A 27,494-nucleotide genomic window follows, 5' to 3' on the forward strand; every position below is an offset into this window, starting at 1 on the left:
GAACCTGAGTGGAACCATCCGCCAGTGAGGTCAGGTTACTTAAGAGGAGACACAGCAGGACCAGTGTGGTTTGAAGCCTGGGGAAAAGGGCTGGACAGATTCGGCTCTTGGCCAGAGCTTCCCCACCCTTAAATTAAAACAAAACTACTGGACCCAAGTCAGACATTTGATCGTTTACATGTTACTGCCTTTCTAAAATTTTCAGCCAAGTGTTTTTTTTATTAAAAAAAGCAATGTGGTACAGAGAAGTTAAGCCCTGTGTTTCATACCAACATGCACGTGGTTGTTTTTAATAACAAAAATAAATAATTATTATTAATTTATTTATTGCCTTCTATACAATCATCACAGCATTTGAAAACACAAAAACATATGTTTAAAACAGGCATCCCCAAACTTCGGCCCTCCAGATGTTTTGGACTACAATTCCCATCTTCCCTGACCACTGGTCCTGTTAGCTAGGGATCATGGGAGTTGTAGGCCAAAACATCTGGAGGGCCGCAGTTTGGGGATGCCTGGTTTAAAACATAACGAAAACCCTTCGAAACAGTCACTAATGGTAAAGATCCATTTATGCAGTTGGGAAAAAGCCTGTTAGAAGAAAAATATCTTTCTGTTTCCAGAACGTGAAGAAGGTAGGCTCCTGTCATATTTTGACAGGAATGCTATTTCACAGAACAGGGGCAGCCACACTGAAAGCCCTGCTCTGAGTTACTGTGGAGTAGGCATCTGAGATGTTTGGAACTTGCAGAAGAAAATGTGAAAGTGCCAAGTTTTGTCCATGAGACTAACTGGGGTGGGGAATGATCATCCTTCCAGATGATGTTGGACTCCAGCTCCCATCAGCCCCAGCCAACATGGCCAATGGACAAAGATAATGGGATCTGTAGTCCAGCAACCCCTGGAGGGTCAGAGGTCCTGGAACCAAAGGTTCTGATTCAACTGAAGTTAATCATAATAATTGACTGGGGCTTTAGCTTTCAAACTGCTCTAGCGAATCCAACAGCAAGCAGTCACAGAATTGCTCATTATACTGATTTTAAATATATATATTGTACAGCAAAACTCTTCACAACTATTACATCGCATGTGATATTTTCCAACAATTTTTCAGCATGTTATAGGATCCATGAATCTAACTCTCCTCTCCCTCAGCAGCTGTCCCTCATTTGTTTTGGTGATCCTCTTAAATTGCTGAATCTGAAACTGCTGGATATTGATCTGGTTTTGGATTTATTTAACGATTTACTGCCTTTAATAAACAACATCATTTCTTTTCACTCAGCATGCTTGAGACAGCAAACAGCTAAGAAAACAAGCTAAAAGTAAAAAAAACAGAACAAAACAAAAAACAGCATACCACTAGAAAGAGAAAGAGAGAGATAATTAATCTCAGAGGTCAAAAGCCTGTCAGAAGAGGAAAGCCCTGAAATAGCGGTGAAAAGTCATCAATGTAGGGATGGACAAACCTCCATATGGAAGGAATTCCTATATTTCGGTATGGTAGCGTTGCCATATTTCAAAAAGTGAAAATCTGAACAGAAGTTGTTGAGCTTGCCATACGTCCAGATTTTCCCGGACATTTAAGCAATTTCTGCCCAGACACTGTTTCCAAGGGCCGATTGCTGGCTATGTCCAGGAAATTCCAGATGTATGGCAACCCTGCGGTATGGCTATCAAACAGGCAACCACATACATTTAAAGTGCATGGCTTTCCCCAAAGAACCCTGGGAATTGTCATTTCCTCTCAGAAAACTACATTTAATAAACTATAGTCCCCAGGTGTATTTGGGGGAAGCCATGTGCTTTAAATGTATACGGGGTGTGCTCTAGATGTATATGGTGTGGTCAATCTGCCCCAAGTTTCTCATCCCTCCACTCTTCAGTTCTCCATATTTCTAAACCAGTTTGTGGTTTTATCTGAAAAGAAAAATAAAGTCCTTGTGAAAATCTAACAGTGGTTTAGTGCAAAATTATGGATAGTTAAGGATGCCTGTGTTTTGAATTGCATATTGTTTTGGAAAGTGCGTTAGGCTGGTTTGCCTATAAACATGAACTGCACTGAATGTCTCCCACATTGCTAGCAGTGACCCTCCAGGTGATGTGGGGCTCTCAGCTCCCATCAGCCCCAGCCAATGCAGGCAAGGGTCAGTGAGGATGGGAGCTGGCGTCCCACAGCATCTGGTTCCCTGCCCCAAACTTAACACCTGCTGCATTTGGAGGTGGCATTTGCTGAAACCTGGTATTTGGCACGAGTATTTAAGGCAAAGGAGTCTTGTCCTTGTATTTCACCTGACTGCCCTTCGTGTCCAGAGACAGCCTCTACTCTTCATTCACGGAAATGAAGAAGGCACAGTGGGGGCCCCCCACAGCAGCATCTACATGCGTCACACTTCACATTGTATCTTCCAGCCAGGCATGCAGAGTTGTTGCACCACTGCCTGAGATGATGATCTCAATTTAGCATTGCATACACCGCAATTGTGAGTATGAGGCTGTACGGCTGCTGCCCTCCCCAGTGCAGTCCACGGGAATTGGTCGCTGTCTTAGATGGGGGCTTTAGTTTTGTGCGACAGGAATGGTCGACTTTTTCAGGAGGAATTTCCACTTCGCTCACGCCCTCTGACAAGCTCTCATTACGCACCTAGAAGTATTCAAACACAACGATATGTATCAGAAAGCGAGACCTTTGGATCAACTGTAAACATATGAAGCTGCCTTATTCTGTTGACCCATCTTATATGTGGGAGTAGGGCTGTTGAATTTAATGGGCACAACTAATTTAAGCCCGTTGATTTCAATGGGTCTACTTTTAGTACAACTTAGCTGGAGAAAATTCAGGCCAGGACTGGGGAACATGTGGCCATCCGGATGTTGCTGGACTGTGGCCAGGGATGATGAGATCTGTAGTTTAGCCACATCTGGCAGGTCAAATGTTCCCCAGTCCTGATTTAGGCTGTGCATAAACTGTCTAATGATGTTTCCTTGGGTTGGCAGTGGTTTACCAGGGTCTTGGGAAGTCTGGTGATGCCAGTAGCTGGGACCTTCTGTGAACAAAGCATCCTAAAATAGCAGCCTGGCGATGCTAGCGGAGGCTGATGGAAGTTGCTATTCAAGACTTGTAAAGGTAAAGGACCCCTGGACAATTAAGTCCAGTCAAAGGCGACTATGGGGTGTGGCACTCATCTTGCTTCAGGCTGAGGGAGCCGGCATTTGTCCACAGACAGTCATGTGGCCAGCATGATTAAACCGCTTCTGGTGCAACGGGACACCGTGACAGAAGCCAGAGCACACAGAAGCGCTGTTTACCTTCCTGCCACAGCGGTACCTATTTATCTACTTGCACTGGTGTGCTTTCAAACTGCTAGGTTGACAGGAACTGGGACAGAGCAACTATTGGAGGGCACCTGGTTGGGGAAGGCTGCTACATACAAAGAGTGAACTCATGCTCTAAATTCTGGTCCTTATCTAGGAAAACAAACACCACCACACCCAGGAGAAAAGTATCATCAGACCTGGGAGGACTCCAAGGTTTACAGAATTACAATTTCAAAACAACAAACGCTCTATTATGTACGTACACACACACACACACACACACACACACACACAGAGAGAGAGAGAGAGAGAGAGAGAGAGAGAGAGAGAGAGAGAGAGAGAGTCCTATACAGACTGAACATGCTTAGTTGATCCAGACTGCTGTCTAATCATTGTGGGATGGGGAAGGAAGAAAATGGAGGGGGGTGGAGAGTTTAAACTCTGCTACTCTCCTGCTGGAGGGTGAATTTAGCCCCAAGTTGTGAATCCAGGCACCCAGCTGATACTTTTTATTATTATTTACCCCACACATGTGGGTCACAGGGATTATATTTTCCTCCCACACTAAGTGATGCCCATCTTTAGGCTGGCCTGCTCCCCCCCACCCCCCGGGACACCTGACTAGCTGTTTATTGGAGGCTGAGTACTGACCTAAAAGAGTCTTAAATTTGATCCAGCAATGAAATGTTTCTGTTTTTAATTCCCACAATTCCAATTTGCTGGGTAACCTCAGCCCTTAGATCAGGGAACATCTAGAAGGCGCAGGTTCCTTCTCTCGGACCTAGAGGATCTCTTTCCCTCCCTCGGGGAAATGTAATGCCAGTTAAAAGGGGAAAACAAATATTAGCAGTACTTTTTCCACCTCCCGGAAAACACGAAGGAAGTTCTCTCTCAAAACACCCTTCAGCTCTTCCTCACTCCAGCCTCTCCTCAACAGCTCCTCGATCAAGGCTGGATATTTAGAGACATCTTCTAGTCCTGCAGGGAATCTGTTAGCAAAGAAAGCTCACACTGAGGTATGGAACAAACAAATTGTATATTGGATGGCATTTTTTTTCCCCTAGAGAGGGAACTTAATAAGTTCCCGAGTTCGGTTAACTGTGCAGCTAACTCCTGAGGGGATATACATCCTTCTTGTGCTAAATCAGATTCAAGAGTCCGACTGAGGAAGCCTTGCTGGCATTCAATCATTTCCTCCACCTTGCACTGTGTGATGTAATTCCTTTCACAGAATGAAAAGGCCATGAAAACTGTGGGATATCTAAATTGTTTTCAGGGATTTAATCCCAGTCAAGTTTGGAATGCCCCTCCTGAGCGGGATGCAACCATTTTCATAGGCTTTTCGTTCTAGATAAAGTCCTTACACTCTGGAAGTTGAAGCACTTATGAAAACGGTGTGCAGTGCTGCGTTTCCCCCTGTATTCCATACTGTACAGAGGTTGGACAAGCAGTTAGAATTTAGGAAACTAGAAAGCTACCTTCTACAGAGTCAGACCGTGGTCAATCTAGCTTGGTCCATCTACACCAGGCATCCCCAAACTGTGGCCCTCCAGATGTTTTGGCCTACAACCCCCATGATCCCTAGTTAACAGGACCAGTGGTTGGGGAAGATGGGAATTGTAGTCCAAAACATCTGGAGGGCCGAAGTTTGGGGATGCCTGATCTACACTGACTGGCAGCAGCTCTCTAGGAAGAGAATATTTCCTGCGATACCTAGAGATGCTGAGGATTGAAACTGGGACATTCTGCATGCAAAGCAGATGCACCACTAGTAAGCTACAGCTCTTGAATCTTTGGTGACAGGACAATATCCTCTAACATTGCCTAGGATAGCAGGTTAGAGGATATCAGCTCAAATGGTAGACCACTTAGTTCGTGGTCTGATTCAACCTGTCGTGCATTGCCTCATCCAGAGGGTTGCCAACTATTTTACACATGTGGGAACGTGCAGATTTTTGACTGACTGTCACAGGCACCATCACTTCTGAGTACTTCTCCCGCTCCTGGATCATCTGACCATAGAGCGACAGAAAGAAGGTGTACATGCACGCACACACAAACATTCTGCTTTCCCTATACATCTGGGTAAAAGTTGGATCCAGTAGAAGTAAGCTGAGAGCATAGAGCTGAAACAGGAAGTGGGGAAGAGTGTCATTCTTCCAACTTCCTCCATCAGCTCGATGTACTTTTCAAGGGGGTGGCTGCAGTGTGCTTGGAGGAACATCTCAAGGGTACCATTCTTATGCTATAATCTTTGGATGAAGGGTGGTTTGTAAATTTAATCAATAATGATGGTGACCCCTAGTCCTCACCATTAGCTACCAACAGTGGAGGTGGAGAAACGCAAGACACGATGATATCAAGAGGACATGGGGTGATTCTACACTGTGGGGGAATTCCAAGGATGCCATTTAAAACTGCATCCCACTGTAGTGCTGAATATATAACTGTCTTGCACAGCAATGAAAAAAGTTTACTAACCGAACTAATCCATCATAGTCACCGCCAATTCCTATTGAATGTGAACCTGCAATTTTCTTTATGTGGTCAAAGTGATCTAGATCATTTAAAGGAAACAACAATGACAATAGGTGTCAGAGCAGAAGTACATGTCAGGGGGGAAATGCACACCCATTTATGACATCTGATAGAAACACATCATGTCCAATTGTGGGCAAATTCAGTTGCAAGTTGGGTCACTGAAGTATGTGCAACCCACCCTGAGGTTCAAACTACACATTACATGATTCTCCATGGTTTTTTCACCCTTTGCATTTTAAAGACCAAGATCAGGTTGGTAAGTCTTGAAAGTGAGGCCTCTCTGTCTGGCCCTTAGAGCTTTTTCCAGGCCACACCCCTCACTGGTCCTGCTTTACCAGAGAATGATGAGAAAACTGAGTGGGGCAGGTGTGGAACAGGTGTGGGACGGTGTGGGATTCTCTGCTGTCAAGGGACACCTTATAGACAGCTAACCAAAAGGTAAAATAAAAACTTTTATATATCAGATCTACTTTATGTTTTGCAATTTGAATGTTTACCTCAACACCCTAGAACATTTTGTTCTTAGTTGCAGAAATGCCGCAATTGATTAAATGAACAAAAACATTTGTACAGATTTTAGGTTATTTTCTTAGTAACATTATTCATTAGGACAATTTTTCACAGAGGGAGAAGTCAGAACAGGCTGAAGGAAGGCAGCTGCCACAGTAATGCAAGCTCATAGCTGGAAATGAAAATTTTCAAGGCAGCTGGCCTGATATTTATCTATTTCCCTGGTCACTGACCTTGGGATAATAAGACCTGGGTTCAATATTACCTTCAATTACATATACAAAGGGGAAACCATTTGAACCGTGCTGAAAAAGAAAATGTCATGTGCTGGGAGCAGTAGTTATGTTAGTGCTAGAAGGGTTACAAGTGGGAGCTGCAACAAAAGGTTGCAGCATGGAGCACTGTTCAGCTATGCTCTCTTCCAGAAACCTCCAATCCACGCCCCCTCTCTACTACCCTCCAACAGATACTCAACATACTCAACATAAAACCACAAAAAGTTTAGCTTCCCCTAACCAGCCATAATACTGATGAAAATCACCACACTTTTTTTTAGTGGTGGTGGTGGTATTTCATTGCAATTGTAGCTGTGGAGGAAAAGGTTCAACTTCCCTTTCGTCTGTTCTGCAGCCCTGATGAAAACCACCCTCATGCACCTAAAAAGGTACTATTTTAAAGCTCCTAATCACACCATTAAGTAAGGTCTAGTTCAGGGGTCAGCAAACTTTTTCAGTAGGGGGCTGGTCCACTGTCCCTCAGACCTTGTGGGGGGCCGGACTATATTTTGAAAAAAAATAGTGAACGAATTCCTATGCCCCACAAATAACCCAGAGATGCATTTTAAATAAAAGGACACATTCTACTCATGTAAAAACATGCTGATTCCCGGACCATCTGTGGGCTGGATTTAGAAGGCAATTGGGCCGCATCCGGCCCCCGGGCCTTAGTTTGGGGACCCTGGTCTAGTTTGTTCCTTAGGGTGGATATCTACCTTGAATAAGCACACCTGCAGTCTTTGTGTGTGGCAGAATGACACAGGCTGCATCCACATGGCAATTTATTCCATTTTCACAACTTTCCACTGAAGTTCAGTATTCTGTTTGAGCTTTCACAGCATGTAAAAGCCACTTCTGGAACTATAGTGGACTGTGGTGCAAGTTTAGTGCTCATTTCTGTGTCGTTTGCTTCCAGAAATATTCCATTTGCAAATAACATGGAAATGAGGGCTAAACTTCTGCTATATTCCACTCTAGTTCTGGAAGGTAGTCTGATATTACTAATAGAGTGATATATAGAAAGCTGCTTCTGCTAACCTGCAACAGTTGAAATGCTCACCGCTTGGCTACCACAGGCCAAGAATTTGGTAGGGAACGTCACCATCACAATCCCACGATTCCTTTTCTAAAACAAAGGAAGAGGAAATGAAGCGAGTCCGATACAAGTAGACTGGTACCATCAATAATGATATGGATGTTGGCAGCTAGAACATCAACGACAAATTAATTGTATCTGAAAGTGAAGGCTGAGGTGGGGAAGAAAAAACTCTCAGAAAAGAATATAAAGTCAAACCCAGATTTGATGTGGGAACACACCAGGGCTAGATCTACATTGATCTTCTAAAAATTATTAAATATAAGATTGTATAACATTTAATGGCAGTTTCCCTTTGCTCTGCAGCGCCCCTGGTGTCACATTTTAATAACACATTTTTAACGTTATAAACCACAAGTGTAGACACACCCCAGGTTATCTACAGAATATACAAGTGAAACAACTGAAGGTGTTCCTGTATTAAACTGATTAGGTCTGGGCTACCTCAGGGACCACCAGAACCCTTATATCCTAGCTTGATCACTGAGATCATATGCAGAAGCATTATTGGTCATTCCCTGAGTTGGCGAGGCTCATTGGACAACAAGAAATAGAGGTTTTCATGTCATTGGCTAGAACAGGAGGGGCTTATCCCAGGAAAACCCACTCTTTAATGCCGAAGCACAACAAATGGCAATTTGGGTTTTCAATGGATTTCCATTTGCTCTGATTCAGCTTTAAAGAATGGGTTTTTTTGTGGGGGAAATGCCAAAGCAAAACAGAAAGAAAGAGAGAGTGCTCAGACACAGAGCTTTAAATCCCAGACCGTGAAGGAAAGTGACATAGCTGCCAAGTTTTCCCTTTTCTCGCGAGGAAGCCTATTCAGCATAAGGGAAAATCCCTTAAAAAAGGGGATAACTTGGCAGCTATGGAAAGTGAGTTTGGATAAGCCCTAAGTCTCACTCACCAGATCCTGCAGGATATCATCTGGAACATTTCTTGGATGGTTGCAGATTGAGAAGGCGGATGAATGGCTGAAAATGACCGGTGCTTTGGAGATACTAAGAGCTTCCCTTGCTGTTGCGTCAGACGTGTGAGATAAGTCCACCATCATCCCCAGTCGATTCATCTCCTTCACCACTTCCTAGCACAATATGGGCAGATGGTGCTGTCGGTTATGCTACTCTTCACATGATCTAAGAACATAAGCAGAGCCTGGCTGCTGCATCAGGACAAAGGCCCACCTAGCATCCTGTTCCCACAGTGGCCAATCCGATACCTCTGGGAGGCCCACAAGCAGAATCTGAGCGCAACAATACTCTCCCCACTCAATGCTGTGTACAGTGTGGTTCCCTTTGGGGTGTACAATTTACAAAGGCATTGTGATATTGGCAGCTTTATTTTGATCCCGTTACTAGTGATCCTAATATGGAATTTGCCTTTTCTGTACATTTCGAATACATTCAAGTGCATAGCAGCCAGCAATTTGCTAATTTTCACTTCACTAATGCTTACTTTGCCGAAAGTGCTCAGGCCCTCAGTGCCGGGATAAAAGTCATGTTCTTGCTTTGCTGAGGTTTCTGCCCTGCAGGGGAACAAAGATGGTAAGGGATATTTAAGAAGAAACTTAAGCCTGTCAAGGAACAAACTCTGAAGTGGAACAGTGTTACAAACACACAGAGAGACAGATGTAATTGCATCTAGAACACTGAACTTTTTGGGGATGTTGTGAGCATCAAGAAAAAATTGGCTGCCATGGGGTGTGTGGCATGAAACAGAAAGGCCGCTGTGGGTTCGTGACATAACACAAAATAGCTGCCACATCCAAGAGAGCAGAAAAGATTTAAGGGTGGGCGGGGAGGAACAGGCATGCTCCCTGTTATGTACTGAGCTGAATCCTAGAACAATAGGATTCAGAATCAGCGGGAGCTACCCAATCCAACTCCAGGTGGAAGTGAATCCGCAACCTGATTGGCCTGCTGGAGCAGCCAATCAGGCGGCTGGCAGAAGTGAATCTGCTACCTGATTGGCCTGTAGGAGCAGCCAATCAAGCTGCAGGCAGAAGTCAATCCATAATATAATTGGCCCACAGGTGTAGCCCTGAAGTAGCCAATCACGCAAGGCCCATTGTGTAAATAATGTATATAAGCAGATGGTTTGGGGAAAAGAGCCATTCGTCTTCTCTTCTCCTCCTTGATGACTATGAGCTGAATAAAGAGCATGAAATTCACTCTTGACTCCGAGTATATTTCACTGGCGACGAGGGTGGGATCCTGCTGAGCTGACCGCCACCACGCACGGCACCGCAGCACCGCCACCTGCTGCACCGCTGCATCGCACTGTGCATCCAGGCTTCAGCTCCAGGACCCAAGGAACCCAGAATGGCAACCGACAGCAGCTTCTCGCCATTCAAACCAGCATCAGGAGACTGGGAAGGGTACGCCGCCCGTTTCAACTTCCTCCTGCAAGCGAAAGAAGTCACCAACGATGCCATGAAGAGGGCGACATTCTTCAGCGTCTGTGGAGAGGAGACATTTGAAATCGCCCAGGCTCTCCTTGCACCTAGAGATGTCGCTACCGTCTCTTACAAAACAATAATGGAACGGCTGAAGGAGCACTTCTCACCACAGCCCTCGGTGGTAGCTTGCCGAAATGCCTTCTACGCAAAGCGGCAAGCCCCGGGGGAAACCATAACTGGGTTTGTGACCTCCCTCCGCCAAGCCGCCCGGTTATGCAACTTCTCAGAATTGGAGAACATGCTTCGTGACCGCCTCGTCGGTGGCCTGAGGGACGAGATGTTGCAACGACGCCTCTACGCCAAAAAAGACCTCACGTTCCAGATTGCTCTGGAGGAAGCCCTGGCAACCGAAGCCGCCGAGAGGTCAACGCAAGAGGCACGACCGGCCCCGCCATCCCAACCGAGGGTCTACCACGAAGACCTCACCGACGAATCCGAATCTGACAGGGAGGTAGTACACCGAGTACAGCGGCGCACTCAAGCAGCACACACACCACAGCAGCCTCGACGAGAAGGAGGGAACTGTGCAAGCTGCGGGGAGAACCACGAGAGGAGGACCTGTCGTTTCCGCAACGCAGAGTGCAGGCAGTGCAGAAAATTGGGACACATCGCCCGGGTGTGTCGGGCTCGACTCACCCGTCGACAAGCATCAGATGACCGACCCAGGAGCCCCAGGTCACACGGCACCATGCACCAAGGCAACTCGACGGAGATCACGGACTACCAGGTATTCCAGTTGCCCCATCCCAGCACAGAGAAAATTTATATAGAGGTACAGATAGAGGGAGCCCCATGCCGCATGGAGCTGGACACGGGTTCAACTCTATCCATAATCTCGGCCCGAACATTAAGGGAACTGTGCCCTAATGGGGGTCCCAAACTAAGGCCGGCCCCATTCACCCTCCGGGACTTCCAGAAACGTAAGGTCCCTACTATGGGGGTGGGGACCTTCAGGGTGCAATATCGAGGGCGAAAGCAACAATTGGACTTGCTGGTAGTTAAGGGCCCCTACGTTAGCTTACTGGGACTGGCATGGTTTGGACCTCTGGGGCTAGCCGTTACCGGGGTGAACCGCACTAGCTTACAAGTGGACGTGGACGCCATATGCAAAGAGTTTCCAGGGGTTTTCGATGGGGCATTGGGACGATATACAGGACCCCCCATTGCCCTACAGCTGGACCCCGCTGTACGACCCATCAGGCACAAGGCCCGCCGGGTCCCGTTCGCCCTGAAACCCCGCATAGACGAGGAATTGGACCGGCTCGTGGAGCAAGGAGTGCTGGAGCCGGTGCCCAACGCCCCCTGGGAAACTCCAATTGTCACACCCGTCAAGCCTAACGGTTCGGTCCGCATCTGTGCAGACTACAAATGCACCATAAACAAGGCTCTCACGGCCCATGCATACCCAGTGCCAGTGGTCAGCCATGTCCTCGCCACCCTGGCTGGGTCAAAAATCTTTGGCAAACTGGACTTGGCCCAAGCGTATCAACAGTTGCCTGTGGACGAAGCCACAGCAGAGGCTCAGACGATTGTGACGCACAGAGGGGCATTCAGAGTTAAGCGGCTGCAATTTGGCGTTAGCGTGGCACCAGGCATATTCCAGAATCTAATGGACTCTCTCCTTAAAGGGATTCCTGGCGTCACCCCCTTCTTCGATGATGTACTGATCGCCGGGCCCACACCAGAGGAATTTGAGGACCGCCTCCGCTCCGTCCTGCACCGTTTCCAGACGGCGGGCCTCAAGGTGAAGCGGGAAAAGTGTTTACTGGGAGTGCCGCAGGTGGACTTTCTGGGATTTAAGGTGGACGCAGAAGGGGTCCATCCAACCGGTGACAAGGTACGGGCCATTTGTGAGGCCCCAGCGCCCAAGAGCAAGCCCGAACTTCAGTCATTCTTGGGACTATTGAACTTTTACCATGCCTTCCTTCCCCATAAGGCAGCGGTAGCGGAGCCCCTACACAGACTCCTAGATAAAAGGGCCCCTTGGGTGTGGGGCCAGCGACAAAGGGCCGCATTCCAGGCAGTCAAGGACTTGCTCGTCTCGAACTCGGTCTTAGCACACTTCGACGAGAGGCTGCCAGTGGTGCTGGCATGCGACGCCTCTCCCTATGGCATCGGCGCTGTCCTGGGACACCAACTCCCGGATGGAAGAGAGGTGCCGGTGGCATACTTCTCCCAGACGCTTGCTGCAGCCGAACGAAACTACTCACAGATTGACAAGGAGGGTCTGGCAATCGTGAAGGGCGTAAAAAAATTCCATGATTTCTTGTACGGGCGGCCCTTTACCATAGTGACTGACCACAAGCCGTTGCTTGGCCTGTTTGCCCCTGAGAAGCAGACCCCCCAAGTGTTGTCTCCACGTGTCCTCAGGTGGTCAATTTTCCTTGCCGGCTACCAGTATGCACTAATCCACCGCCCTGGGAAGGCGATGGGCCACGCAGACGCCCTCAGCAGGCTACCACTACCAGAAACAGGCCCCGACCCAGCGCCTGCGCAAGAGGTTATGACCCTGGAGCTGCTTCCCGACCGACCCATTCAGGCACAAGAAGTTGCGCACCATTCCACAAAAGATAGGGTCATCTCCCGGGTCCTGGACTGGGTGTGGCGAGGATGGCCCAGTAGCAGCCCCGGGCCAGAATTCGCTGGCTACACAAACCGCAAACATGAACTGTCGGCCCACAAGGGGTGCCTGTTATGGGGAAGCAGGGTTGTTGTTCCCCAGCCCCTCCGCAAAAGGGTCCTCACAGCCCTACACGAGACACACCCAGGGGTAGTGAGGATGAAGGCCCTTGCCAGGAGTTATGTGTGGTGGCCGGGGATTGACAGAGAGATAGAGGCCTGGGTCCAACACTGCCAGACCTGCCAAGAATCCCGCCCGGATCCCCCAAGGGCCCCAGTCCAGCCCTGGGAGTCCGCCCGACATCCATGGTCACGCTTGCACGTGGACTTCGCTGGCCCCTTCCAGGGAAAAACATTCTTCATAGTGGTGGATTCCTACACCAAATGGCTGGAGGTCGCACTGGTACCATCCACTTCTACGGCGGCAGCCATCCGGGTACTACGTAAGCTGTTTGCAACCCACGGGCTCCCTGACACCCTCGTCTCGGACAATGGAACCGCATTCACGTCAGAGGAGTTCCAGACCTTCACAGCGCAGAATGCCATCCGCCACATCCGCTCAGCACCATTCCACCCTGCCACCAATGGCCAAGCGGAGCGCATGGTGCGGACCACCAAGGACAACCTCCGCCGCATGACACAAGGGGACTGGGAATACCGCCTTGCCGCATTTCTTCTAGCACAGCACAGCACCCCAAGCACAACGACGGGCCGGAGCCCAGCTGAATTACTAATGGGCCGGCGCCTTGCAACTAGACTGGACCGACTTCACCCCGACAGAGCTCAGGATGAGGTAGTGGTGGGGAAAGGCAGGAACCCCCGGACATTTGTGGCCCAGGACCCAGTGTATGCAAAGAATTTTGGGGCAGGCCCAGCATGGGTACCCGCCACAATCACCAAGGTGACCGGTCCCGTGTCGTACGAGGTACTAACGGAAGGGGGGCAATGTTGGCGCCGCCACTGCGACCAGCTACGACGACGATTCCCAGGAGGAACCCGGGAGGAGAGCGGGACAGAGGGGTCCCAAGGGGACAGCAGGGCAGTGAGGCCTGTAGAGCGAGAGGGGTGTCCAGGGGAAGCAGAAGCAGTAGGCACAGAGGGGCGCCCCGAGGCTGGAAGGACACCGGAACCAGAGCTACAACCTAGTGGTTCAGTGGCGCCAGACCAGACAGCCCTGGCACAGCCAGCAGCCTCGGAACACGAGCCAGAACCAGAACCCCTGACCAAGGAACACCCCAGGCCACAACGCACACGGAGGCGGCCAGCAGACCTTGGGGACTACGAATGCAACTTCCCGGGCAGGACTGGAACTTAGAGGGGAGGGGTGTTATGTACTGAGCTGAATCCTAGAACAATAGGATTCAGAATCAGCGGGAGCTACCCAATCCAACTCCAGGTGGAAGTGAATCCGCAACCTGATTGGCCTGCTGGAGCAGCCAATCAGGCGGCTGGCAGAAGTGAATCTGCTACCTGATTGGCCTGTAGGAGCAGCCAATCAAGCTGCAGGCAGAAGTCAATCCATAATATAATTGGCCCACAGGTGTAGCCCTGAAGTAGCCAATCACGCAAGGCCCATTGTGTAAATAATGTATATAAGCAGATGGTTTGGGGAAAAGAGCCATTCGTCTTCTCTTCTCCTCCTTGATGACTATGAGCTGAATAAAGAGCATGAAATTCACTCTTGACTCCGAGTATATTTCACTCCCCATCAGCCACTTAAAGCGGGGGCAGGAAAGACACCTCTCTCAGCTCCTGCACATTCATTTACAGAGAGAAGCCCTTTGCACCTCTCTTCTGGTCGGAACAGATGGGATGCTGAGTGCCCGATCCTGGCATCCCATGACAAGTGAGCATGTTTAAAGGGGCATGTTCAATGAAAGGGGAGGCTGAGCCAGTGCAAACAAGAACTGAGCAGGAAGAGCAAAGTGTATTGCAGGGTTTTGAGGGGATATTTACTTAGGCGTTTCACAGGTGCCATAGAAGGTACTGGTGGGCATCCCAAAATGGCACATAAAAATAGATTAATTTATTATTTAATTATACTAGTGCTTATTTAAAGATCTCACTAAAACATAAACAATACAGCCCCATGAACTGAGAAAGGGCCAAGCAGGGAATTGAATTCCTCTCTCTTCACTCTAAATCCAACCGTCCTTCAATTCAGGGCCTGCCCTCCCAAGAGGCATGGTGAGGCAGTCACCTCAGGTGGCAGGCTGGGGACAACTGGGAGGGGTGGCAGATTTGTGCCCTGAGGAGCACACCACTCACCGCCACCACTGCCTGCTCCATCACCCACCGCCACCCATCACCCACCGCCACCACTGCCTGCTCCTCTCCGACCTCCTTCAGCATGCTGGGATTCAGGTGGCTGCAGGTGCCATTTTCTGTTTTGGGTCAAGTAGCAAAAGCTATGGTTTTCCCAGTAGTTATGTATGGAAGTGAGAGCTGGACCATAAAGAAGGCTGATCGCCGAAAAATTGATGCTTTTGAATTGTGGTGCTGGAGGAGACTCTTGAGAGTCCCATGGACTGCAAGAAGACCAAACCTATCCATTCTGAAGGAAATCAGCCCTGAGTGCTCCCTGGAAGGACAGATCGTGAAGCTGAGGCTCCAATACTTTGGCCACCTCATGAGAAGAGAAGAATCCTTGGAAAAGACCCTGATGTTGGGAAAGATGGAGGGCACTAGGAGAAGGGGACGACAGAGGACGAGATGGTTGGACAGTGTTCTCGAAGCTACGAACATGAGTCTGACCAAACTGCGGGAGGCAGTGCAAGACAGGAGTGCCTGGTGTGCTCTGGTCCATGGGGTCATGAAGAGTCGGATACGACTAAATGACTAAACAACAACAACAACAAAGCAAAACTTCCTGAGCCACCCCTGCTTCAACTGCACTGCCTCTTCCTTCCACTTAGCACTGACTGGCTCTGACTCTCCAGGGTTTCATACAGAAGCCTTTTCCAGCCCAACCTGGAGATGCCAGGGATCAAACTTGTGACCTTCTGTATGTAAAGCAGATGTTGAACAAGTGAGCTACAGCCTTCCCCCGGTCCTTCATTTAGCATACTGACCTACCCCTACTGGCACATGTATTTTCTCGGTACAGGAATAAATACATTGTAGTGTTTTAAGCAATGTTGGCATTGAAACAGCCCCTCTCTGAAGGAACACTTGTTTGTCGTTTACCAGGGAGTGTTGCAGTTATGGGTCAGCGTCATGTACCGAACGCCCAGCTCATAAAACATCCTCAGGGTCGCAAGGCTGCTGTCAATGGAGTGTCCCCCTTCGATGCCAATCAAGCATGCTATCTTTTTGCTGTCAGTGCTGGCAATGCCTGGATTTCAATCAGAAAGACAGATCCAACTTTTTTAAGGCACATCAAATCAGAGCAACATAGTTGTGCAACTACAGGTAGATTTACAGCATATAGGAATGAGGAATTTTGTTTTCGCTCGGTTTCTGGTTTCTCCAGTCTTAAGTTCTGTTCCTCACATTTCCTCATCGGTTTTGGGGTTGTTGTTTTTTTAAAGTTCTCCTTAAGATTCATCAGCACTTTCATGTGAATTTCTCCTACTATGCACCATTTAAAATGACATTTCCTCTGATATAAACATTTTTGCAAAGCAATTTCCCCCAATATAGTGCATTTTTTCATGTTATTTTCACTAATATATACACATTTATATGCACAGTTTACTATATGCATTTTGGCACACATTACATGGCTGGAGAACTGAATTGCAAAATTCAGAAAAGTGGGACGTTTGTGTTTGATTTGCATATTTTTATGCAAAATGTGAATGAGGTAAGTTCCTTTTTCAATGTAAACAGAATCAAATATCTCTCCCATCCCTAACAGCTTTTCATGTTTTTACTGTTAGCAATGCCTGCAAATAATAAGGCAAAATAATATCTGACCCCCCCTGCCAGCCCCAAACAGCCATGAAACATGCCTGCCCTCCTCATATGCAGTGCTCCAACCCTGCCTCTGGCACCCCCTGCTTCCATGTGAGGATGGAGCATCTGAAGGGGCTGTGGATAAGCTAATATGCAAATGTGAAAACTGTGCCACTTATTTCTGGTACTAGCATATGATTTTGGGCTGATGTACACGGGATATTTTTCTGCCTGAGTAGGGCATGCAGGTGGCGCTGTGGGTTAAACCACAGAGCCTAGGGCTTGCTGATCAGAAGGTCAGCAGTTCAAATCCCTGCGACGGGGTTAGCTCCCGTTGCTCGGTCCCTGCTTCTGCCAACCTAGCAGTTCAAAAGCATGTCAAGTGCAAGTAGATAAATAGGTACCGCTACAGCGGGAAGGTAAACGGCGTTTCCGTGTGCTGCTCTGGTATGCCAGAAGCGGCTTTGTCATGCTGGCCACATGACCTGGAAGCTGTACGCCGGCTCCCTCAGCCAATAACACGAGATGAGCGCTGCAACCCCAGAGTCGGTCACGACTGGACCTAATGGTCAGGGGGCCCTTTATCTTTAGGGCCAGCCCAAGACATTTTTCTACCTGAGGCATAACAGCAGATAGAGCCCCCGCCACACACACCAAGTCAATGTGCTTAGTACCCCAGCCCAGCCTTGTTATTTGGCATTTGAGGAAGAAAATCCCACAAGCAGCTCCCCCCCCCAGCAGTAAAAATACAATGATAATAAATTCAATAGCTGACCATTTGCTCCCCTTTCAGGTTATCAAAAATTAGCTGCCTAAGCAGACCATCTCACTCTAGCGGATGCAGGGCACGTTACCTTGAGAAGACGTCACCAGCTCAAATTCTTCATAGTCTTTGCACATCCGCTTGACAACATCGATCTGTTCCAACGTCAAGCGGACAGCATCTTTGTTCTGTGCACTGCAGAGAACATACACTGACCAAAACTGGAAGAAGGTTGACAAAATGCAGCTTTAAAACAGAATTTCAGATGGAAATATGCCTGTTTGGCACAACTATAGGTACACACAATGGATGCTCGGTTGATATGTCGTTGACCCAGCTGCCTTCAAAGGAGCTGATGGGTGCCGAGAAGGGATCCTTTTGAAGTCTATCAGTAGGTGTGGTATGAATTCAAACTGTAACTGCAAATGGACATTTTCCCTCCATAACCCAACCCCATAGAAAATACCCATATCATAGATGACATGCTCACAGGCCTTATTTATCATGTTTTTAATATTCTGTTGGGAGTCACCCAGAGTGGCTGGGGAAACCCAGCCAGATGGGCGGGGTATAAATAAATAAATATGTTGTTGTTGTTGTTGTTGTTGTTGTTGTTGTTGCCAGGATCCTACACCCTTCCTTGCTATACTTTTCCTCTTTCACCTCTTACATCAAGGGACTACACAATAATTCATTTCCCACACTCTTTTGTACCTGCGATTAAGTAGAATCAGCTGATGAGTTCAATCCTGCCTTTTGCAGGGTTTGGGTACATACTGAGCACCTACCTGAGCACCAACATGACCAGTTTGGAGCTTCCGGATGTTTGTGTCTGTTTTGTTGAGTGTTCTCAAGTCAGTCTTGCTCAGCTTGTTCCGGTAGAACCATCTCAGCTTCAGGGGCAGGTCATTGTGTCTGCGTGATAAGAAGACAGGACATTCTAATCCAGGCATCCCCAAACTGCGGCCCTCTAGATGTTTTGGCCTACAACTCCCATGATCCCTAGCTAACAGGACCAGTGGTCAGGGATGATGGGAATTGTAGTCCAAAACATCTGGAGGGCTGAAGTTTGGGGGTGCCTGTTCTAGTCTATTACTGCTTTCTAAAAGGTACGTTTCTGTCTGCTATCGCCGTGGGAGCTAATGAAAAAGGATGGACTGTAAGACGTTCTTTGAATTACTTAGTTCACACACGTGCATTTCTGTCACAGAACTTGTGGCATGCCTCCCTCCCTCTCTTGACCTGAATGACCTGGACTTTTGGCCCCCAGACTTTTGGCCCCATCATGGCAGCAGTTTGCCACAGTACACTTGATATTGAAATGTTGCAGGTCAATGAGACTCATATTTTCACTTTTGGGGGCCGGGGCCAGGGATTGTATAAAGGAAACATGGCTGCCCCTATGTTAAAACAACCATATTAATAGCCTCATGCACTCTATGTTCCGGGAGGCTGGGTTTTCTATCTTTCTTTCTAATGTAAAAGGAAGAGATAAGGCAATGTGGAACAGCCCCTGCACTACCTTGTGAAGGGAACCATAGGAATGCAGGTTATAAGGAGGACACGTGATCTGATTTGGCTCATGTACGGACTGGAATCAAATCAGGTGTGTCTGCTTTGAAATTCGAGTTGGGCAGATTCCTTCCTCATTGCTGCCTGGCAGAGGCAGTTTGCAACACAACCAGGAATGAAATTCCTGAGGCAGGCAGGAATGACTGAATATTTGCAAGCTCTGTTTGTTCGTATTCAAGAAAGGCATTACTGTATATTGAATCAGAAGAATACTGTATTCACAGGGGTGGAGATCCTCAGGATCAGGGGCCAAACCCAGCCTTCCAGGCCTCTCTAGATGGCTCTTGGGACTCTCCCCAGGTCATAACCCACCTCTAAGTCATACTCTTTCACCTCAGGCTGTCTTTCTGCCATGCCAGAAGAGGCTTTTGAATTCTGATAATGGTTTTTGCTTTCATGGGTGGAGAGAGAGAGAGAGAGGGAGAGAGAGAGAGAGAGAGAGAAGGAAGGAAGGAAGGAAGGAAGGAAGGAAGGAAGGAAGGAAGGAAGGAAGGAAACTAGCTTTCTGTACAAAAGAAAACTTGACATTCATTGCTTTGTCCACTTTTGTATCTGGTCCCACCAGTAACTGGCATACAACCCACAGAAATCTAAAAAAAGTTTCCCCAATCCTTGCTATATCAGAATATAGCACAGCCCAGACCACAGTGATGCTTTCGTAGTTATGAAAACAAGGAATTCCACCTACCCATCGATTAACGGGACTTGCTTCATTAGATCATGAGCTTTCTTTCTTAAGTCTGCCTCAGCTCTGGATCCCAAAATGTCAGCAAGCAGCAGGAGCAGCAGCATCTTCCACGGATCCCTCTTTGGACCCACAAGCATGTTTACCGAATGGCAACGTTCACGTGGCACCTTGAATAAAGAGCACCACCAAGCTGTCAAGCTTGTGGAGGCTCCTCAGGCAATGGCTTCCAAACACAGATGATGCTCTGTGTTTTGTTGGCTGGCCACTGAAGGAGGGGCGGAGAGAGAAAGGGTGCTAATTACAGATGAGAACCTTGCAACCCCACTTTCAGAAAGCAACGTCTTTAAGCTGGCTCTCCAGCAGAAAATGATTAATAGCGTTTTAACCCAGGAGAGATGTATTTAGCTTCACATTCCATGGACGTGACAGGGGTTGACTCCCACATGGATAAAACACACACTCACGTCCTCCTTGAGGGCATTTAAGGATAGCCTTGATCCTTTCCCTGCCAAGACTGAATGAGTTCCAGGCCATGACTGGTTTTTGATACTGTATGTGGCATCAGATGAAAAGGCTCTCCATACATTTGAACAAGCCCTCACATGTCTTTTGCACCCTCACTCACAGAGACGGTTCTCAAGTAAGGCAAAATGTTTCAACAGGTTATATCAGTTGGGCTGAAAAGAATTTACTTTTACAAATGCCTTGTGACATACATTCCACACTTGCAGGTAACCAGTCTTTTCATGTGGCAGCAGCATCTACGCCACGGAACTTCCTGTCCATTGATATTAGTCAGCTTTTCTTTATTACCTGTCTTATAATATGACTCCAACACTGTCCAGTAAGGATCCTATTGCCCTGACTGAAGATTCGGGCCTGGAGTTCATGGGAACTCCCTCCTCTTAGATCAGACAAGTCAAAACTATCCACCCTCCCATCCCCTATCTACCTCGTTTTCCTTCTTTCTTCTTAATGTCTTAACAAACGAAACTGATTTGCAAAAATGATACATGTTAAAATATGAGACACTGCACACACCTTTGTAATTCAAGAAATCTTTAATAAAAAATAATTTAAAAAACTATTTTAAAGATTGATGAAGCTGTAACTATAACAGCATAAAGAATTAGTGAGAAATAACAGAGAACAAACAACACATGCAAGGATTTCTCATATGACTAGGATTCCCAGGGCTTTCTTGCTTTTTTCTTGCTCCTACTTAGTCCCTCCCATTCCAGATCTCACCCCTATCTCAGCCTCATGGAATGCAAATAGTACCTTTGGAGAGGTGATTAAAAACAAACAAACAAACAGGGATAGAAAGAGTTAAGCTGTTCCTGTCCACCCCTCAGTGTCACAAGATTGCTCAAACTTTTCCGTAATTGCTGTTTACATAGCAAAAAAACAAACAAGCAACAGCAGAGGGGCACCTGAGGATGTTGAAGCATTCTGACTGGCACTTTTTGATATGGATGCAATTGAAGGCATCCTTTGATTCCTGCACTTCTCTGAATTTTGCAATACAGTTCTCAGTTCAATGTGTCTATTATTCACTTGTCAGTCTGATACACCACCTTTTGCTTGTAATGGCCCAGGGAGATTGACACAGATAAATCCCATAACTTCAAAATTGAAATTATTAATCGCTGTCATAGAAACCCAATTGCAGGGGCTCACCCACATTTCTGTGGTCTTAGAGGATATACTAAAGAGATTCAAATATACTGAGAGATCCAAGTCTGGATATAGATCCACCACCACCACCACAATTCACTAAAATGCACCCAAATGACTGCTTTATAAACACATATGAAACACCAATGCATATATACACATTCTTTGGAGAAAGGGAAGGCGGATCAGTGATGCCAGAGACCTGTGGCCTTGAGCTATTTCAAAAGGCCTATCACAGCCTGCATTCTAACACTGAACAGAAATCAGATGTGGGGCAGGGGCAACTCGAAACACAGACCAAGCAGTTTGTGCAATTTCACACACATCCCCAAATTACACATTCCTCACCCTCTGACAGTGCTGCAATGGCGCTGCAGTTTTGGGAGCCCAATCTGTCATCATACCGGTCCTGCAATATAGCACCATCTGTAAGCGACCAAGTGAACTGCTGTGTGACGACAGACCTACATTTCTATTATATTGCAGGGACGTTTACTGACACCTTTCACAGGCACTGGTGAGCACATTGGTACCCAAAGTCACTGCAGTGGTGACTCTGGCCTTATGAGCTTTTGTGGTCTCAAGACCACCTCTTACACCGTAAGAAATCTGCTAGTTAAGGTGTGACAAGGCATGCTGTTTTTGCTGCTGCAAGAGCCAAATGCGACTACCCCTGTGAGAAGTTTAAAAGGGCATCCTTAAAAGGCAAAACTGGGACAGCAATTTACCAGGGACCAATAACCCAAATAGGAATTTCCCCTGGAAAACAGGGTCACTGGAATGTATGATCATAACTGAGTTGCTGGCATTTCAGTTTCTCAACCGCATGCTGTGAGAACAGCTGAGAAATTATAGCAACATGTTTCCAGGCTGACATGAAGTCGTTTCTCTCTCTCCTCCCACCTCACAATGCACCATCTCACTTCATAACTCTCCTCTTTTTCCAACTGCCTAGGCCAGGCATAGGCAACCCTGACCACTCTCAGGGCCAGTGGTCAGGGATCGTGGGAGTTGTAGTTCCAAAACATCTGGAGAGCCAAGGTTGCCTATGCCTGGCCTAGGCTTTTCATTTCTCCCAGCATTCAGGCCTTTCAGCTATCCCAAAACATTACACCTCTCCTCTCGCTCTCGCTCTCCTCTACAACCACTAACTGGATACTCTTCTGTACACTGCCAAAATAGGTTGTGTGGATGTAGCTATGTATGGGGAGGAGCCTTCATAGCTGAGTGGCAGAGTACCTGCTATGCATGTAGGAGACCTCAGAATCCTTCCCTGGCCTCTGTGGTGAGAAGGACAAGTGGCACTTGATATTCAACATCAAACAGACAGCACTGGGCTGGTGTAAGGTAGCTTCTTCTGTGCTTATCGCTGCCTCAGCACAATAAGGTTTAGAGGGCATACTACTGATGTCACTTTATTTTAGCTATTTTGGATTATTTATATCCTACCTACTACCCAAGGTGCAGGGACGCGGGTGGCACTGTGGGTTAAACCACAGAGCCTAGGGCTTGCCAATCAGAAGGTCGGCGGTTCGAATCCCCGTGACGGGGTGAGCTCCTGTTGCTCGGTCCCAGCTCCTGCCAACCTAGCAGTTTGAAAGCACGTCAAAGTGCAAGTAGATAAATAGGTATCTAAGGTAAACAGCGTTTCTGTGTGCTGCTCTGGTTTGCCAGAATCGGCTTAGTCATGCTGGCCACATGACCTGGAAGCTGTACGCTGGCTCCCTCGGCCAGTAAAGCGAGATGAGCGCCGCAACCCCAGAGTCGTCCGTGACTGGACCCTAATGGTCAGGGGCCCCTTTACCTTTACCCAAGGTAGGATTGCACTACATTAAAATGCAATGAAATGTAAAATAGCAGGGCTGTGTATGCCCCCTCCCCCCATCTGGTGCCCACTTTGGTGTGTTAAATTGGGCCCAATTCCGGGCCTGGACAGAACCAGAGGCCATGCACAGCCCTAATTTGCACTTTTTGAAACAATACTTGAACTGTAATACAATTACCCTTCAAAATTCACACAACTCCTCATTTTGCAGTGTAGTTCTCCAATCAAACATTGTGTACAAAAATGTGTATACCGGTATTAGCAGGGAAATGCAGACACTGCAGACCTTCCAAGTGTCCCTATTTTCCAGGGACGTCCCTGATTTAGAGAAGCCATCCCAGTTTCTGTTTTGATCCCGGAATGTGCCACTTTTCCTTAGGATGTCCCTGTTTTCATTGGAGAAATGTTGGAGGATATGGAGTTATCTGACCCCTGAGCTGTCTAAAGGCAATCCTGTATAGGGAAAGTTTTTTTTTAATGTTTAATGTTTTATTATGTTTCCATATATGTTGGAAGCTGCCCAGAGTGGCTGGGGCAACACAATAAGATGTGTTGGGTATAAATAGTAAAATTATCATTATGGAATGGGACGTCCCTATTTTCATCAGAGAATTGTTGGAAGGAATGACACTGTATGTCCTATCATATCAATGTATTCTGAAACATTTAGCTGTGTGAATTTCAACGGACAGTGAATTTCAAAGGATAGTTGTGGGTAGGAAGTACTCACAATCTCTACTACAATTTTTCTTTCTGTCTTGTAAAAAAGAAATGAGGAGGCAAATGACTGTAAACCCTCTGGGAATGGCAGCTTGGTCTTCTCCCTTAGAATTAAATAAGCTCTAAAGACAGTTTGCAGCAGTTGCTCAGAGGTCTATGGCAGCAAAATAGAACACTTACCGGTACATTAAGTGTAGTCATTGCAGATGTCTGATGACCCAAGTTGCAGCAGATCCATTGTCTGTAGTTTCAGAGCAATTTGGACAGGACCGAATATCCTCACTCTCTGTGATTTCTCGGCAGTTGTTGCCAACTTTGCCCTGCACTGGAACTTATCTCTCTGCGTCATTATCTATGATTGCCAGCTCTCCCTTCCCCAGCAGAAACCCATAACACGGAGAAAACAACAACAATCCACCCCATTTTAGATTGCCTGACAGTCTTAATCCTGCCAAACTGCAACAATAAATGGCCAAGTAATTTTAGAACATAGGACAAGTCTGCTAGATCAGGCCAGTGGCCCATCTACCGTAGTTCAGCCTCCTGCTGTCACAGTGGCTGAGCAGATGCATGTGGGAAGCCTGAATGCAGAGCCTGAGCGCAACAGCCCTCTGCCCACCTGTAGTTCCCGGCAACTGGTATTCAGAGGCATAACGCCTTAATAGTGGAGGTATAGCAGGGCCATCCTAGCTAGCAGTCACTGAAATCTTTGCCCTCCATGAATTAGCCTAATCCTCTTCCATTAGCATCCAAATGGGTAGCCATCACTGCCTCCTGGGGAAGTGAGTTCCATAGTTTAATTATGCACTGTGTGAAGAAGTACTTCCTTTTATCTGTCCCAAATCTTCCAACATCCCCCTTCCTTGGATACCTCTGAGCTCTGGTGTTACGAGGGAAGGAGAAAAAGTTTCTTCATGCTTTGCATAATTTTGTGAATTTCTATCACGTCATATCAGGAAAAACCCCTGAACGCACAGCACTTCTGCCAGCAACAGTGCCTGATATGATGACAGCTGGCAGGAGAAAGATTAGGAGTTGCTCAACTTGCTTAGTATCAGGTCTCTCACCCGTATTACAGGGAGGGAAAGATAATAAAGCTTCTGGCAATGAAATAGGATGTTGGACTATCATGGAAACTTATAAGAGAGCCAGTTGTGCTTAGCTAGCTGGACTAGGGTTGCATCCATGCCATACATTTAAAGCACTCTTCTTAACAGTTACAGCTTCCCCGAAGAATCCGGAGAACTGTAGTTGGTTAACAGTGCTGGCCTCGCAGAGATTCAATTCACTGAGCCCTTAACAAACTGCAGTTCCCAGGATTCTCTATGACTTTTCAAATTAATATTTTTTATTAATTTTACGATAGATATGCAGTAATAAAGTGAAGAGAAAATGTGAATAGGAAAAAAAGTATTACGAAGAGAAGGGAGAGCGCAGATAGATAATTACATTAATGTAAATAAGGAGGTTATTATCTGCCACATTGTCTTTCCAGAAATGTATAAACATTGGTCAAGACACTTGCTTTGGTAATTATTCTGTTGTTGTTTTTCTATTATATGATTGCTTTCTCTGCAAGGCTGTTTCCCAGGTTTTCTTTAGCAATTGTGTAATTGTTGGAGTATTTTTTACATTTCCAAAATTGGGCAATACAAAGTTTTGCTGTCATCAGCAGAGTTTGTATTGGTTGAAGATCAACATATTTAACTGCAAACTGGAACATTCCAAGAAGCATTTTTAAAGGATTTTCGGGTAAAAGCATATCCTGTAATTCCCTGTGCTGTTTTCAACATTATTGTCCAAAATATTTTTCCTTTGCTACAGTTCCAGGAATTATGTATAAAATCTGCTTTCATTCTTCTACATCCCCAGCAGTAGATCCCTGTGTGGTAAACTTCGTCCAGACTCTAGATTCTCTTTGGTTACATTTGGTAATGGCTTAGTATCCTCCCCCGCAGCTGAAAACAGTAGGTTAGCTTAGGGCAGTGGTTCCCAAACTTTTTTCTCTGGGACACACTTTCAGAATAAAAAAATTGCTTGAACCACTCTGCTTTTTTTAAAAAATAAGAAATTCAATGGGGGGGGGGACACAACTTCTAGCAGGGCTTGATTTATAACATAGGACACAACTACGTTATAATATGAACATGGGACACCCAGAAAGTATAAAACAATGCAGCTACAAGAACACAAATCATTCCCAAAATATAATTAGAAACGAGTCTCTTGCATGTGTACCTTCAGTATTTATACCAACTTAATGAGAAGTGTGAGCTTGTTTTTGCTGGGTAATCTCATTTCAAAATTGAGACAAAGAAACTCGCAACTCCTCATCAACACAAATGAAATATTTAAATGTTTCCTTAATGGTCCTTGAATCTTCCTGCCACGCTTACCATCCTCTCTTGCCATGCCAGTGTGGCATGCCACACCCTTTGAGAACCACTGCCTTGAGGGATATGGGACATGTTATGTGGCACACACAACGCTGTCCTTAAACACCTTGAAGCTGCTTCCCACCACCTCTGCCTAATGGCATTGCCAGCCCTGAACACTCAAACTGAAGCCTCAAATGGGTGGGCTATGATGCTCCTCAGCATCACTGGGGCAATGATGCAAGATGGGGTGCCATAGCAGAGAACTCCCTATGAAACTCCCCCAGGGGCAGGAGAACACAGGCAGCGGCTGTAAACCAAAGCAGACCATCTAGCCAGAGGCTGCTCAGAAAAAAACAGGTAGGCAGGCAGGCAGGCAGACAAAAAAACTAACCTGAAAAACCCAATTGCCACATACACAACTCACCTCTAGAGTCCCTAGACAGAATCTCAATTTAGGAATAAGGGAGAAAGTCAATTCAGTGTGCATTTAAAGGCAAACCTACCCAACTCACACTTCTCAAAACATAATGTGAACCAAAACACAGCCGTACTTTGAAATCCACACTTCTCTGAATTTTGCACTGCAGTTTCCAAATTCGTGTACTAGTGTAAATTGTGTGTGAGAGAGTGCACACACACACGTATATGCAAATAACATTTTTACTATCTATTATATTAGGGGAGTTGCTTTGCAAAAATGTGCCTCTTAGACAAAATTGCATAGAAACGTGCCTGTTAGGAGAACTCTGCCACTGTCACACATGTATAGTCCTATCCTTTGAAGCCAGACGGAGCAAACCAGGTTCTTGGTGCCCTTCCACCCATCAAGTGGAAACACACTGCACTACTGTGTAGCAAGTACAAACAATTACAACCATATAGCAGAACCATCATTGGCAACCAAACCACCGTAATGTGAAATGGCAGCTTTGAAAAACAAAACATGCTATTTGGGTTTTGTTGACCTTACTTTTCCCACTGTCTGGAAACCATGAAGAAGTTCTCTTTCAATGTGCCCGTCAGTTCTTCCTAACTCCAGCCTCTTCTCAGCAAATCCTGGATCAAGACTGGATATTTAGAAACCTCCTCCAGTCCTCTAGTCTAGCGTGTCTGTTGGGGGGGGGGAAACACCTCATGATGAGTCACCACAAAACTCA

General features: G+C 46.7%; 1 protein-coding gene across 7 annotated transcripts; it reads right to left on the reverse strand.

Moving 5' to 3' along the window:
* Positions 1 to 189: 189 nt before the first annotated feature.
* LOC118087311 (dipeptidase 2) lies at positions 190 to 27,436 on the reverse strand. Of its 7 annotated transcripts, none has more exons than XM_088672033.1 (12): positions 24,140 to 24,819; positions 21,763 to 21,823; positions 19,738 to 20,002; positions 18,266 to 18,392; positions 17,569 to 17,698; positions 16,004 to 16,151; positions 9,196 to 9,265; positions 8,648 to 8,824; positions 7,683 to 7,770; positions 5,800 to 5,875; positions 4,172 to 4,307; positions 190 to 2,644 (listed from the first exon to the last, which is right to left on the reverse strand). In XM_088672033.1, exons 3-12 carry the CDS (start codon positions 19,872 to 19,874, stop codon positions 2,456 to 2,458), a joined length of 1,278 nt encoding a protein of 425 aa, XP_088528159.1. In that variant the 5' UTR covers positions 19,875 to 20,002; positions 21,763 to 21,823; positions 24,140 to 24,819; the 3' UTR covers positions 190 to 2,455. The 7 variants fall into 7 exon arrangements, with proteins under 7 accessions (XP_088528159.1, XP_088528160.1, XP_060131937.2 ...); XM_088672034.1 differs by having other exon boundaries at positions 21,763 to 21,840; positions 24,140 to 24,255; XM_060275954.2 differs by lacking the exons at positions 21,763 to 21,823; positions 24,140 to 24,819 and adding an exon at positions 27,308 to 27,436.
* Positions 27,437 to 27,494: the final 58 nt, after the last annotated feature.

This window comes from Zootoca vivipara, chromosome 6 (genome assembly GCF_965207765.1).
Source record: "Zootoca vivipara chromosome 6, rZooViv2.hap1.1, whole genome shotgun sequence".
Lineage (NCBI taxonomy): Eukaryota > Metazoa > Chordata > Lepidosauria > Squamata > Lacertidae > Zootoca > Zootoca vivipara.